Genomic DNA, 16223 nt, shown 5'->3' on the forward strand with positions numbered 1-16223 from the left:
TAATAGTTTTAAAATTCTAAAGCTGGAAGAATCCCCATCCCTCAGATGATAGGAACAAAGACCCCGGCAGTGGGAATTTATCATAAAAGACTATGAAACTCTTACAAGAGACCACCATCCCAGACAACTTCTGGCTGTAAGAGACATCCCAGAACACAAACACAATGGTCCTGAGTCTCAGCTGGTGTAAAGTGACTCACGTCTGGCCTACTGAGTTCAGTACTACTCCACCACTATTAGACCTATATTAAGTAACCAGTTGTGGTCAGTCCCTTAAGACAGATGTCACTGTATTTTTTGTTTGCAGAATTCCCATTGCTTGGCTATATGAATGGCCCCAGAAGGAAGGATAGAGTGTATCAAAAATTGGAAGTGGCAGTTCATGGGAATCTGTGAGCTGATGGGTTGAAAATAAATATCTAATTTTGCGTTCTGTGTGAGTAATCAGATGATTATAAACCAGCGGTTCCCAAACTTGTTCCGCTGCTTGTGCTGGGAAAGCCCCTGGCGGGCCGGGCCGGTTTGTTTACCTGCCGCGTCCGCAGGTTCAGCTGATCGCTCCCATCGCTTCTAGCAGATCCCATTGACCTGGAGCAGCGAACCACAGCCACTGGGAGCCGCAATCTGCCAAACCTGCGGACGCGGCAGTAAACAAACCGGCCCGGCCCGCCAGGGGCTTTCCCTGCACAGGCAGCACAACAAGTTTGGGAACCACTGTTATAAACAATATAACACTATGAATAGCATCAGATGGATGATTTTTTACTTTAAATAACAAGGTGTCAATATCAGGTAGCAGTTATTTTACTTTGGACTATCTTTCTTATACCTACAAGTAATAAATTAGTCAATATTTTTTTCTTCCACATGGGAACCTTGTTCTTATATTTCTTTATTTGTAACTCTACAAGTGAACAAAATGACCCCAACTAGACATTATAATACAGTTAGTGTCACTAAGTATCAGACAAATACAAGTTAAGTATCTACTACTAAGCAGAATTACTTTTGTCCCAAAGAAACAAAGCTATGCTTGTAAGTGTCCAGACATCGTTCTGTGTAATATAATTATATTGGCATTATCATCTTGCTTCAGCTAAAATTGCTCTTTGGAGTCAGCCTTTATCTGTCAAAAAATTTCCGAACATAAATCCTGCATAGGATTTTAGATATGCTAACAGTGACATCAAAATGATTAATAGCCTACCCAACCAATAAAGCGCTAATGAGACGAAATATGAAGTATCACATAGCATCATATGTCACAGTCTCCTAAACTTAGAGATATGTTTTCACACTAGAATGACGTTAAGACTGCATCTTTTCCCTATCATGGCAGTCAAACCAAAACTGCAAACAGAGTGGTTGCATTTATTTATTTTGCTGAGGGAATGCTGGAATGAGGAAAACCATCCAGACCTCAGAGACTGGCAAGAAAAAGTTGCAACTGCATTAACATAACATGATCAAACAACATTAATAGCACCCTGCCACAAAAAGGAAAGAATGGCGGGGGCTGCTCTCTCCCCCTCAACCATTCACTACCCCCACCAGTGATGCAAGTTATATAACCAAGCAAAACCACCAAGATTTATATCATGAAACAGGACCTACCCATAGATCAATGTCCAACAAATAAAGTAGTGCTACTTTACAACCAGTAAGAGTATTTTATGTTTTTATCTAATTTTATCTAATTTCTCTGCATGTATGCCAGGAAACACAACAAGCAGGTTTTTCTGAGCAGGTAAATCCTAACCATCAATTTCAACTTCATTTTGTTTGTTAGTTTATTTTATTGACTGTAAAAGGAGGTGGGGGGTAAAACCAGGTAAGAAAGTTAGCCTTAGATCTATATCCATAATTTAAAAAAAAAAAAAAAAAAGAGAACACCCACACAACCCAACATGAAAGAAAGTGGCATTCAAATTCAAGAGCCTTAAAGTCAATGAGAGTTGTAAGTATTCAAAAGTCAGGCCTCTTATTCAAATAACTAGCTTTGGGCATCCAGTTTTGAAAGTGTTAGCCTTAGTAAATGAGAGGAAGAGGCAAGCTGTGAAAAAGTTATATATCAACATTGTCTGCATTAGTTATATTAGTTAGGTAAATGAATAAGCATTAAGCAAAAGCTGCAATGAGAGGGTGATTTATTTATTTTTTTGCTCATTGTTAATGACTTGTTGACTTAATGGATTCCATAGATGTCCAGGGACCATTAATGGGTAATGGCAACACAACACAGTGAAAACCCCACAGCTAAACGGTTATTTTTTTTCTTTAGTAGCTTGTCATTATTTTTAAAAATGATCATTACCTGACAACGTGTATCACAGTATCTGGCAATTTTGCACTGAGAGCATCTAAGCAGCCGTTCATTCCTGTAAGAAACATCCGGTATTAGTTATATAGGAAAAATAAAAATATTTCCAAATATCTGAAGGAAAAAAGGAGCCACAAAAAGGACAAATTGTATTTATTTTACATACGAAGTCAAGGCAAGAACTTAAGGGCTAGAGATTCTGATTTCCTTACTCATATTAAACAGTATCTTACCCTATGAATAGTTTATTTATTTACTAGTGTCAATGGGGCTGCTTGTGTGTTAACAGTAAGATTATCGGAGTCTAGACTAAAGAGGAGTCTCCCTACTCTCCAGTGAGATAAAACAGGAATCATTTGTTTTTCTTGCTTTGCTACAATACTGTCAAGGAATTAGATTTTGTGGTTAATGCAATAGAATCTCAGACTATGGTGCAGCACAGCTAGATGTTGTCGTCTTTGGAGCGCAGCAACATGATAATATGTTGCAAGGCAGAATTCAGGACCCTACTACCTGTCTTAAGCAAGATTCTTGCTGTTAATCTGCAGTTGTGACACTGAGTTATTTGCAATGTGAAGATGACCTGGTAGTGGAAATGTATGCCTTAAAAAAAGGTTGCTCGTGATTGGTAAACAATGTGACTAAAGCAAAAACTCCATCTGAAAAAGACTATTGGTGGCACACGGGGAGAGATGAGAAGTTCGAACCAGAGATACATATGAACATTTTAATTATGATTCTACAAAGCACCTCTTGGCTTGAGTGAGATTCCCGATTGCTGGCTTAATTTAAGTCATATGACAAGCTGAGAACTTGACTTGGGGAGAAAATATAATTTACTAATAAAAGTTTTGTAAATTATTAGATGGCGAGGAAATATTTAGCATGAAATTATGCAGAAAATTAATCAAATTTACATGTCATAAATCAAATTCTGTTCTCAGCTGCACTGGCATTAGGATATGCATTGTAGTAACATTCTTGCCAATTTCTTAGCTGTCGCAGCACCAGCAAAAAGCCCAGAGGTTTTAGCTTTATATTTTAAAACAAAGTTAACCATATGCTTTCCTAGCATATATTGACACTGAGAATATGGTGTTATAAACAGAAGACTCAAGAGAGAAGAGACTAAATTAAGGACATACTAGCTAGCCAGACAGTAGGATTGTCCTTCCTACATTGTGGAAATACTCCTACTAATAGACAGCTGGACACATTTCTTACACTAATAAACTACAGACTTATGCATAAAGACACATAGCCAGTCTGACAGATGCTTAGGTTTGACAACCACTATACACAACATTATTATATTAATACATTTTTGCACTCCTATAGCGCCTTCCATTTGAAGAGCTGAAAATGGATTGCAAACATCAAGAGTATGTCTACACTGCAAGTTAAGGGGTGATCATAGCATTGGTGGGTATACCATACTAGCTTTAATCTGCCTGGCACAGGTAACAATGGCAGTGTAGAGGTAGTGGCACGGGCTTCAGCACAAGCTAGCATTCAGAGTACTCCAGACTCCCTGTAGGGCTTGTACTCTGGATAGCTAACCTGTACTGCCACACCTACAGTGCTATTGTTACCCAGGCTAGCTGTATTAAAGCTAGCATGAGTATACCTACCCGTGCTGCAATCACCCCTTTGCTCGCAGTGCAGTCATACCCTAAATAACCTTTGCAAGACACATGAGGCAGATAACTGTCCCAATTTTACAGATGACGAAAAGAAGGCAGAGGGAGAGAATAAAGTGATTTGCTCATGTTTATACCTTAAGGACCTGACCCTGTAAGATTCCTATTGTCTTTACAGGGATTCCATGGGGGCATAAGGGTCTGCCATGTGGATCACTTTGCTGGCTCAGACTTTAAATCAATAGCACAGCTGTCAATAAAACTAGACGTGATATGCTGGACCCGCTGAACTCAAAGAATTTAGTCATTGACCTCAATAGGGTCAGAATTTTACAGTAGGTCTTCAGATATCCAATCTGGTACTTCTTATTTTCAGTCTGGTACTTGGACCACAGAACCATTCTTCTTTCCTTTATTTAAATCAATATACACTCAGTTACCCACAACTTTTACTCCCTATGTTCACTCTAAATTCACAGCAAATGCCTCGAAGTGTCATATGTCCAAATAAAGTGAGATGGCACCAACTTGGTCACAAACCTTAACCAATAACTTCTGAGCAATGAGTTTGGTCCATTGATTCCATTAATTTAATTTATGACTAAGAATCTATAGCTATCCAAAACAACATAATAAATACAGAATGCCAAATAAAATAGATCCCTCTTGAGCACAGACTAAGTCCTTTGTTCCACATGTGGAATTCTCACTGGTGTAAATTCTGCACAAAGTTATTGTATCAATGTGCACTAAAATGTGCACTAAAATGCACCAGTATTGGCATATTAAACTCATTGCTGATTTAACTTTGCCTTTTTTAGAATTCTTATAAGAGATGGGGGAGAAAACAGGGAATGTCAAACATACACTAAATATAAGAGGAATTAAAATATAGCCATGTACTTATGTGGAAATAAAGAAATACAAGTTAAGTTATGTAATATACAGAAATATTTAGAGAGAATTCATTATGGTGAACTGTGGTATAAAAGTATGAATTTGGGTTTCCATTATTATTTAAATGTAGTGAAGCCAATGATTTCAATACACAGTGTATAAAACTACATATGATGGTGTGAAGCAGCTTAAAAATTTTATCTACATCAGGTCGAATAACTGCATTGGTTACAAGTTGTGATGCCACGAATGAATCAGATGGATCATTCCAAATGAGTGCCAATCTTTGCGCATTCGCTTTCTTATTCTCCAACCCCTTTATAGTTGAACTCATGATACCAAGGCCCTTACAGAATATTTTGTGTGATGTGCTGAATACCATACAACTAGCAGAAAGAAAATATTTTAGAAATGTCTGAGATTAAAATCCTGTTATTGCTCCTGTCTTTCACCCTACCTACAAAAGTAAGGGCCTGTGTATCATGAGTACAACTAGAAAGGGCTTGGAGAGTAAAAAAACTAATCATTTTAAAAATCTTCTAAATAGTACCTAAAATATCTTTCCCATACAAAACAGTGTTGTGATTTTAGAATCCAATGTCTGGGGACAATCCAAAGCTAGAATCAAGTGCTGGAAATCTCGCCTCTCCAATTGTATAAAGTTCTCATTTCTAGGGCCCAAAAATATCAGAACTCTAACAAAGCTACTGGTGAAGAACTGAATATTTCTCATTCTGGATTTGGATCTCAGATCGGTATAATGTAGGAGGAAAGAATTAAACATTTTTGTGGTAGGTTTATTTAGTATGAAAATTAAAGGACAAAATTATTGCTCTTCGGAGCTGCTAAGATATCTGAATGTCAGAAATAGTCTAGGTGGAGACCATTAACGGATGTGCATACGCACACCCAAAATTATCTCCATCTGGACTACTTCTGAGACATACATTTTGTAATACTAATCAACATGTTCTGTCAAGGATACAGGATAATCTTCAGGAAATCTACCCTTTCTTTCTAAAAATGGGGCAAATCCTCCATATTTATTTTAATTATGTACATTAATGAGATCTTTTCTCCAGATCTTTCAAATCACAGGCAGCACATGCTACAAAAAGTTCTATTTCCTGGGTCATCAACACGTTATTGTGGAAGTCAGCCATACACAACAGATTCATCATGCTCAATGCTACCTCCTGAAAATGTGTATGGTAACATGGAATGATATAGAAAAGTAGAGATCTACGAACATCCTTTTCTATGTCATCATATAAAATTCTTGAGATTGTCACTTTCTGGAGTTTCCCCAAGTTGTTCTGCATAGCTGCATCATTACACAGTTTTGCAGGAACAGAAGCAGATCACAGGGCCTTTAGGTCTTCTTTATTTTGGATTATGGAAATGAGGAACTCTGTATACAACGTGTTCTACATCAATGGGTAAGAGCCTCTGTTGAACTTCTCTCTTTAGTCATTCAAATAATATTGTTTGACAGAGTGTGATCAGGCAATCATTTTGTAAACACTCAGGTTTAATTCTATCCATGCAAGTTCTACTAGGAGCTACTTAACTAAAATCTCTGTGCATCATTTGAAAGTTAACCCCTAATTCAGCCAGGTGCAGAAGGACTGAGCAAAGGAAGTTTTTGTGCAGACCTTCTGTGCTAGGGTAAATTTCACTCTAACGGAATGATGATGAACTAGTATTTACATTCGGCAACATATCCATAGTTACAGTAACTGAAATGAAACAAGATCTTAAAGTACCAAAAAGTAATACTCAAATCCATTATCCACCACAAATATGACCCTTCAAGAGCCATGATTTATATGAATCCATCCCTTAGCAATTTAAGAACTTTCTAATACAGATCCAAAATTTAGATCTTGCATCTGTACTATTTAACTCATAGCACTGTATTGTACGACCTTGACATACCGTTGCAATATCTTCTCTCAGTATTTTATTTTCTTCCTAAAAGATGCAAAGATTTGCTGAAATAACTGAAGTTAAGTACAGCAAATATTTTATTCTGCCATCTGAAAAACGCACATAGCTTGGACCTGATTGCAAGGTGCTAAGCTCCTTCAACTCCCACTGAAACCAATGGGAGATGACAGTGATCAGCACCTGGCAGGACTGGGTCCTTTTTTACCAACATTTAACAATGAAGTGGTAACAAAGATACAGATACTTCAAGTTTATTTCCAACATCTGACACTAGCAGCCAAAGTATTTGAAGAATCTGACTCCCTGCTGGCACTGTATAATGAATTAAGTATCCATTCATCATCTTCCTCCCCACTCTCATCCCCCAAATGTTGAGCAGATTTAGGATGTTTGGTGCAGCTGCGTGTACTGACAAAACTGCTGCATTTTGCTTCTCTCCCAACTCCCTCCCAAACCTCCATCTGTAGGATTTATGGCATCAATTAATATTCTGACATGGAATTTTACAAAAGTAAACAGTATGATTTAAAGTACTTAATCTGAAATTGAGAATTCAGGAATAAGACTTCTTACAGGATTTATGTATTTTGAGGTATTTAAAAACACAAATTGATGACAATTTGCATAGCTTCTACCTATCAGTATCAACTCTATATTAACTTAATAGAAGCCGTTAAATATTTATAAAATTGTTATCAAATAAACTTTTGTTAGTTTTGATATGAGCAGAAACAGTTACACTCACTGGGTCAAATACTGCTTCCCTTACACATATGACTAGTCTCACTGGTGTCAGCTCATTTGCAATGTGTATAGCATTTGGCTCAGTGTATTCAGAAATAATATTTTCTATCATCACTCAAAGGGTTTCCTATTTTCTCAATCCAAAGAACAGGGAAAGGAAATATAGTAATTTCACAAATATTACTGGAAGGGTTCGTATTAAAACAAACAAAATACATAGCCCCAGGTTTCTGGAAGTATTTGTTTTGATTTACTTTAAAAAAATCCTCAAAGCACTGAAATGAAATATTCTAGACACATCCAAAAGATGGAAAAGAAAATTGCATTAGAATGTCCTTTCTCCAAGAGAATAGACTATTAATAAAAGCATTCAGTACAGTCAGGTCTTGATTGTGCTGTACAAATGCAGGAGAGTAGGGGGCAGTGCGGCCTACCAGAAGCACCTAGATGCAGTGTATCCCGGTAAAGCAGCCCTTCAGAGTATGCTGGAGCTGGCAGCAGCTCCCCTTAGGGGCGGTAAAGCATGTGCTTATCTCCATGGCTAGCCAGCAAAGGTGGGGAGTGGGCCCATTTCCCTGCCTGCTACAAATTTGGAGGGGTTGGGGGGGGGGGGGGGGAGGAGAGATATCTGTGTCCTAGGAGCTGCAAGCAGGAAGGAGTCATCGTGCTGAGACGAACAAGAGGACTGCAGCTGTTGCTGGTCTCTGCAAATTTTTCAGTACCTCTGATGAGCCTTTCCATCTCTAGTCCCCTTATCAGAGAGATGAAGCCTAAATCAGGATTTTAAAATAGCCCGTACTTACAAAAATGAACAGTACACTAAGAGGGAATTGCCAGTCAGCACTGAAGTGTATTGATACAGCTTGTGCAAAGAAACTTACCCCGTGCTTGCCCGCACTGTCTGGCTCCTGCCAGTGTCCCTCCCTCACTATCACAATGTACAAAAATCACCCTTAAAAAAAAAAAAAAAATCAAACTAACAATTTATTGAACAGCTGTGATTATAACATGGGCACGATGAAAAAAACGGTTACTAACCTTTCGTAACTGTTGTTCTTTGAGATGTGTTGCTCATGTCCATTGCATACTAAGTGTGTGCGTACCACGCACACTGTTGCCGGAGATCTTTGCCTTAGTGGTATCCATTGGGCTGGCTCTGGAGCCCTTTGAAGCTGGGCACGTATGTGCCAGTAAAGGGCATGTACACACCTAGCACAGAATGGACATGAGCAGGCACTCAAAGAAAGAGGATGACTTTCTTTAATGAACGCTCTGACAGTGTGACTATCCAGTACACATGAAAGGGTCAGGACACAATTTTAAAACATTAAATAAAAGCAACTATACCGTTCCATTTATAATGGATAATGCACCTGCACTTCTCAGTGACTGCACGAACTTGACTTTCAGCCTTGTACCTCACAAGGTAGCTGAGACACCCAGGTGTGACGCTCGTAAGCCAAGTGCCAGCTCTGGCCAAAGCTGAGAACTGACAACCAGGCCCATTCACTTGTGTATTAGTATAAATCAAAGTGATTGTTAAACATATAAGAATGAATTTCGTGTCTAAACTTCATGAAAACCAATGGAATGCTACATGAATTGTTTTCACTTATTTGAATTCTGTTAGAATGTAATAATGAACATTTACATTGTATATAACTCTGTAACTAAACTACCCATCAAACGAGAAAGAAGGCTTGTGTAATACAAATGAAGAAATAAAGGAAGAAAGTACCAACTCTTGCACATTTGAAGGCAAGTGGTCATTGCGTTGATGTACAAAGATTCTATATGCATTCCTCTCAATAGAATTGGCTACCAGCGTTGTCTGGTGTGAGATCTAGGATGCAAATTGACCTGGGTGAGTGACTAGTCTCTTGTGATTCAATGTAATCTGATGTTTTGTGATTTTTGGTGTAAGTGACCATTTGTCACATAGTCCAACTTGCCTGGGTGGCAAGACAGACTGGAGTGTCTAAGGGGACTCTTCGTTGCTCCATGATATACTCCTGGGGGAATTCTGCACCACTGTGCATGCACAGAATTTATGTCCCCCACAAATATCTTTGCTTCCCCACCGAAAAATGACTTCCTGATGGAGAAGCAAAGGGAAGCCACAAGAGCAGTCATGCGACCCTCCCCAGCAGTATGTGTTGGGTGCCCAGGGCAGCCGGCAGAGAGGTACCTCATGGTGGGGCAGGAGGTGGGACTGGGGAAGACCCAGCTGGTGGCTCCTACCCTGTGGAGCTGGGCTGGGGAGGACAGGACTTCCTCTTCCCCTGCATGGGATCCGGGGTTAAGTCAGAACCATCCCAGATTTCTCCCCCGGCTGCAGGAAGCTCTGCAAACTCCCCCCTCACCTGCACCCATTGCTCCTCAGCTGCAGGGGAAGGGATCCCTGTACAGGGAGCTGCTTCCCCATCTGCCCACCTCCCATGTATCCAGACCACTCATACCCAGACCCTCCTGCCAAGCCTCACCCCGCCCCGATGAGCTCCACTCCCCTTGCTCCTGGATCACCCCAACAAGCCACCTGCACGCGGATCCTCACCCCACCGAGCCCAAACCAGCTGCATCTGGATCCCCACCCCACTGAGCCCCACTCCCCCAGCATCTGGACCCAGCACTGAGCCACCCAGACCCCCTTGCCAAGCACTATCGCCCCCAACACCCAGACTTGCCCTGCTGAGCCCCAACCACCTTCCCCTGGACCCCCCCACACAGTCCCATTACCATTGCACTCAGAATCCCCCCAACAAGCCCCTGTGGATCCAGATCCCCCCCGCACCCAGATCCCCCACTAAGCCGCCCAAACCCAAATTGCCCCACACAGAACCCACTCAACCCACACATGGATTGCCCCACATTAATCCCCTTCACACTTGGATCCTGCCTTGCTGATCCTGCCTGCCCACACAGAGGGGCAGGGCCCTGGGGTGTTTCTGGGGCAGGCTGGGTCCTTGCGCTGTGTCAGGGCTGGGTGCAGTCTCACTGCTGAGTTTGTGTCCTGGGGGGACCGGGAGAGGGGGAAGCTGCACAGTGATGTCCCACCTCTGCAGCCAGTGGCCTGTGCTCCACAATACCATGCTGGATCCTCCACATTTATCCAACATATAAAATCTGCAAAATTTTGCAGAATCTTAAAATATTGTGTGCAGAATTTTAATTTTTTGGTGCAGAATGCCCTCAGGAGTAATTATAAGACTGTTGTACTTTGGGAGTTCATATTTGGTACTGGGTTGATGAAATCTAATTATAGAATATACTACCAATTGGGGTGTATGCCCTGCTTTTCAAAGTCTACCCTCAGGTAGACACTCACAGTAGTGAGCCACTCCAGGCAGCATGACACCAGGTGTCAGATAAACACTACCCACAACACTGTGTGCAGTTATATCGAACATATCGGTGCTTTTCCTGTGATTCAACCTATTCACACTTTTCCCTTCCTATAAATCACAGCCCCCCCCCCCCTTTTTTTTTTTAAAGTGTGATCTCATTTTAAAACCATGCAGGATCTTTTTACTTGCTGTTTTTCATTTCAGAATCTAGGTTTGCTCTTTCAGCTGCTTGCCACATTGCACCAATTTTCCCAGCATTTTTTTAGCTGTTGCTGTAAATTGGTACTTCAGTCTGATACATGAACTGTGCAAAACCTACTTGGGTTTTGTTTTGTTTTTAATTTAAAGCCCTGATGCAACTGAGAACAAGCAACAACTGGTAAACTTCAGTCTTTCATAGTGTTACCAACCCATTTCTGTCCTTAAATAATAATAAAACTTACAATAATAAATTATTAGACAGACAAGGTGGGTGAGGTGATGTGTTTTATTGGACGAATTTCTGCTGGAAAGAGAAACAAGCTTTCAAGCCTCACAAAGCTGGTCTCTTATTGGACCAACTCCTGTTGGTGAGAAAGATGTTGCCTCACCCACCTTGTCTCTAATATCCTGGGACTGACACACCTACAGCTACACAGCATACTATAATAAATCATTAACATTTATGGTCCGGTATGTCCAAAGGCAGCCGAATATTCGTTAAAATGCATTTTTTTAAAATTCATCACGCCACCAGAGCCAGTCCGAAGACAATACACATCCCCAAATATACAGTAAGGGGTAGATTATGACTTGATTCTGTGTGCAGCAACATGGTACCGAGTGGAAAGGATGCAGGAAATTTTCCACTTCGTCTGGAGCTCCTGCACAGTGACAATTCCCAGTCTTTGCATCACCAGATGAGCTAATTCCCACAAGTAGGGTTCAGAGGGGAGGGGAAATGGTCAGACATTGGCCAAAGCAGGGAAAGAGGAGCACATGCTTCATTCTTTCAACAGATATAACAGGGTCCTTTCTTGTCTGCAGTCAGGAAAACACTCTGCCCACATTGCTCATTCTAGCTCACTCAGTATCTAATGCCCACCCAGATCAAACTCCTTTTCAGTACTGACGCATTCATGCCTAACCGTCTCACCTCAAGATATTTTTAAGTCCTGAATAGTTCTTCTAACACCTATGACTCTGTTCTTTTTCCAATGCACCTGAGTAAGCCACAGGACCATGAAAAGGAGGTTAGACACGAATCAAGGAGAAAAACAGCTCCTTATAATTACCTTCCAAGACCAATCTGCCCTCTGCTAGGCTCAACGTAATAGACAAAGATGTACTGATGTTCTTGTGATAACAGATATCAGAGTAGTGAGACAGCTAATGGAACAACTACAAAAATACTGTCTAACACATATTCAAGTTTACAAATTGTACACTGAAGCCCTAACTAAGAAAAATCAGCACTTGAAAGTCCCTGATAAACCTCCCAAAATCTAGAGTTGCCACTCTGGATTAAAATTCTCTTTATTTACTATCACTATGCCTTGTATCCTTCTACAGTCTCTTGTGAGTGCACCTTTCCTAGGGATAGGCCCTGAGCCTCCAGTTCATTTAAGAGGCAGTACAGTGAATTTACCACTCAGACTGAGTCCGCAGGCTTCAGCACCCGTTATTCACAGTGGTGCCTTTATCAGAGCCAATTTGGCTTGGTTCCCTGCAAGCATCTTCTCTCTTGGGAACTTTGTAACCAGAAAATGTAGGCAAATACACAGTTCAGCCCTTTCAAAACAAAAAAAAATATTTATTAGTGAACAGGAATACAACTGTTTGAGAAATGGGGTTAAACTAACAGAAGAGTCATATACACATAAACCCTACCTAACCTTTTAGGTTCTCCTTGCTTAGTTAAATAGCCCTGACCACACCAAGCTGGGTGGGAAGAGAGCCCACACACCCGCAAGCCCTACCTCTAATTTCCGAACAGCATCTCCCAAAGTAGTCCTTCTCCATGTGGGACAGGGGCTGATCTTTAATCCAATTGAAAGATCTTTGTTCCAGAATTCCAAAGCCTTCCCCGTCCAAGTCTCTTTGTCTGTCTTTGGTCCGGCCAGAATTGGGTTATGCTTCTCTCTAGGGGTCTTACTCCTTCCCTGGGTGTTGTCAGCTAGACTGTGGTTACAGAAGAGGCTTCAAAGGAATTCACACATATCTTATCTTTGGAAGATAGCCATTGGGCTTATCTAAAGTGATTGTCTGCATTTCCTGCATACTACCAAACAACAGGTATGACTTAACCTTTAGAGTCCAATTAGGCAGCAGTACAAAACTGAGCAAGCAAACTTGATAGTCTCAATTACTCCATATCAAATATGCTCATTTTACAAATAAAACAATATTTCCCACTCTCCTTCGCCTCTGCAAATTGCAAACTCAGCCTCGGCTCAGAAAGTCAATCAGCATTCTTTCCTTTTTACACATCAAGAATAATGAAGGTTCTACAGTCCAAATTAAGCCCTCATTTTCACCTGTGCATCCCTACGGTCTGCGGATTATGCCCTGAATTATACCTATGCCCACCCCTTTGCCTTCAGTCGACTTGCACAAATGTAATTTATTAGGATTTGGTAAACAATTCTGCTGCTGATGCACAAGAAATAGAATTCAATTCAATCATCTCTCTGCACATCCAACACAGTTGGGAAGCAGGAATGAAATGCAGAAAATCTTCTCTCACAGTCATCCGACATGACTGATGACACATAAAAGTGCCAGCACAAACTGGCTGCACTGGCTCACGGGCAGCTTGTTCCTCCTGTACTCAGGTTTGGTCTGATTTTGTTAGGTCTTGGAAGATGTCATCCAGAGAGTGCTGGGAGCCAGCTTGATACTCAAAACTGTCTTCTCATGACTTTTACACTAACAGGATGACATGTAGAATTATAGAATTTATAGATTAAGAACTACATTAGGGTGATGGACTAATTAAACTTATTGGTGCAGGAGTGTCCCCTACTGTACATTTACCAGTGTCTGGTTAAGTTTTAAATGCCCCAACACTTTTTTTGGAAGATAAATCTATGTGGCCTAATAGATCTGTGTTGGAAATTTTTTCTTGATAGTCTAAATGTTCCCTTTCTTAAATTTATTCCAGTACTCCTAGTTATATCCCTGTTTACACTTATAAATAATAATTCTCCATCCATAAGCACTTAAATACTTTGGTAATATGTCCCATGGAAAACTCTAAGACAGATAAGGTGTAAAGCCTTCAAATACCTATAGATTTGTCTCACTGTAGTCATTGCTTAGCCAAACTAAAGTAAAATCCTTTTAAACTTTTATCATAAACCAATCACTCGAGTCCTCCAAACATTTTTGGTTTATCTTTTCTGAATTCCCTATAACTTGTCTATATTGGAGTAGGGTGGGAAACAGTTTCTCAGTTTTCCCATTTAACATCAGGATGATCCCGAGACCTTTTGAAGTTTTTTTTTGCAAAAAATCAGAGACCCCCCACACACAACTCCAAATAACCTATAATCTGGTAGTTAGGACCCTCACCTGGGATGCAGGAGACTGAAGTTCAAGTCCCTGCTATGAATCAGTGCCCTAAACGCTGGGTTAGAGTGTCAGTCACTCCCTCAAACACTCCTACTGGAGCGGTTCCATTTTGTATAAATAATGACATGTTCACTGTGTGTGTGCAAGAGAGGTTTTATAGTCCAGTGGTTATGGCACTCAGCTAGGATGTGGGAGACCCAGGTAAAGTCCCTACTCCAAATCAGGCAGAACAGGGACATTAACCTGTGTCTCGCATATCCCAGGGGAATGTCCTAACCTATCGGCTCTTTTGGAGTCCCTGCCCCTGACTCTACCTCCATACACACCCCCTTTCTCTTCCAGAAATTCCATCCTGGACATGAAAACCTTTCCCAACGAAAGCTTCATCAAAACGGACCAGGCATTGACAAATCACCATTTTCCTCACAAAAAACGCTTTGCCAAAAAACTTCCCCTCAGCTCGTCACTCTCTGATAACAGGGTGTTGTGTTTTTATTCTCTCTACATTCATATGTATTATGGTTCTGTTCTAGTTACTGTTCACAACTTCTCCCAATTGACTGCCATCTGCATATTTCATCAATATGCAGATTTCTTCCCTTTCCTGCTCAGGAAGGGCTGGATTGTGCCATTTAGGCACAGCCTTGCCTTGGTGGTGACAAGGCTCCCCTCTGCATCACCCAGGGACAATAGCGGGCTGTGCATGCAGAGGTCTCACATTCACTATAACACCCCTCCATAGGCTGTAGCTTACTCCCACACCCAGCATGGCCGGACAGAACAATGACCCAATATCCTCTCTCACCATCTTTGGGGCGCCATGCACACACTGCAACGTCTGGGAGAGAGCAGCAGTTTGGCCTGGCCTTTGCATGGCCTGCACAATGTGGGAAGGAAAACTGGCGCGCTGCAAACACTACCCCTGCACAAGAACCAGGCAAAAATCAGCCTCTAATATATTTAATAAGAATGGACTCAACACAAATACAAATGTCTATGATACAATGCCACACACCTCCGCACAAACTCACAACTCTGCTGTTTATCAATACCCTTAATTTACAGTCCTACAGACAGTTTAATTTCACATTACAATGTTAATATCCAAACAATCTAAACGATCTGAGAATGAAGTTTTATGAGACCCCGTATCAAATGCTTTAAAAAAATCAAACTCGTTATGTCTATTGCTTGCCTTTCTTCCATGGATTCTGTATGTAAATATATTCACAGCCATCCATTTGTCTACCTTCTCTGTATCTTAGAAGGTTGATGAATATTAGTTATTCCATCTAAGAGAGGAGTTAATTGGTTCTGCTATTGATACTCATGGTTAAGTGTGCTACCAGATTAGGATGAGCCTTTTTTATTGTAAGGATAAGGTAAAGCTTTAACCTTGGGATATAGTATGTGGTTTTCAAAGGCTTTGAGATGGTACACCCTGAATTTACTAGACAATTTTAAAAGAATCAAGCCTTAGGCATGCTTAGTGCAAAGAGAACTGGTAGCCTAGGATTACTAGAAGACAACACTATAATCTCCCCAGTTCATTTGTTGAATCAAAGGAGAAAAAAGGAATATGAGTGATTTTTTCATCCGTGCTCTCTCCCTCTCAGAAGTCTATTTTATATTCTTTTTACCTTTTGTCTACACAAAGTCTTTTCTTTCTACCCAGATTGCATCCTGATCTCTGGAGGATTTCGTTTTTATCTGTAAAGGTATTTTGATTACACTTATAATAAGCAATAGATCGGCCCATTCAAAATACTCATTATT

At 40.7% G+C, this 16223-nt stretch overlaps 1 protein-coding gene across 1 annotated transcript in view; it reads right to left on the bottom strand.

Moving 5' to 3' along the window:
• The window catches only part of SMYD3 (SET and MYND domain containing 3), a 634857-nt gene that overhangs the window by 534378 nt on the left and 84256 nt on the right, over positions 1-16223 (bottom strand). The window contains exon 2 of the mRNA XM_074947067.1: positions 2315-2378. Coding sequence (XP_074803168.1) covers positions 2315-2378 — 64 coding nt within the window. The remainder of the gene's footprint in view (positions 1-2314; positions 2379-16223) is intronic.

Source organism: Natator depressus, chromosome 3 (genome assembly GCF_965152275.1).
Source record: "Natator depressus isolate rNatDep1 chromosome 3, rNatDep2.hap1, whole genome shotgun sequence".
NCBI lineage: Eukaryota > Metazoa > Chordata > Testudines > Cheloniidae > Natator > Natator depressus.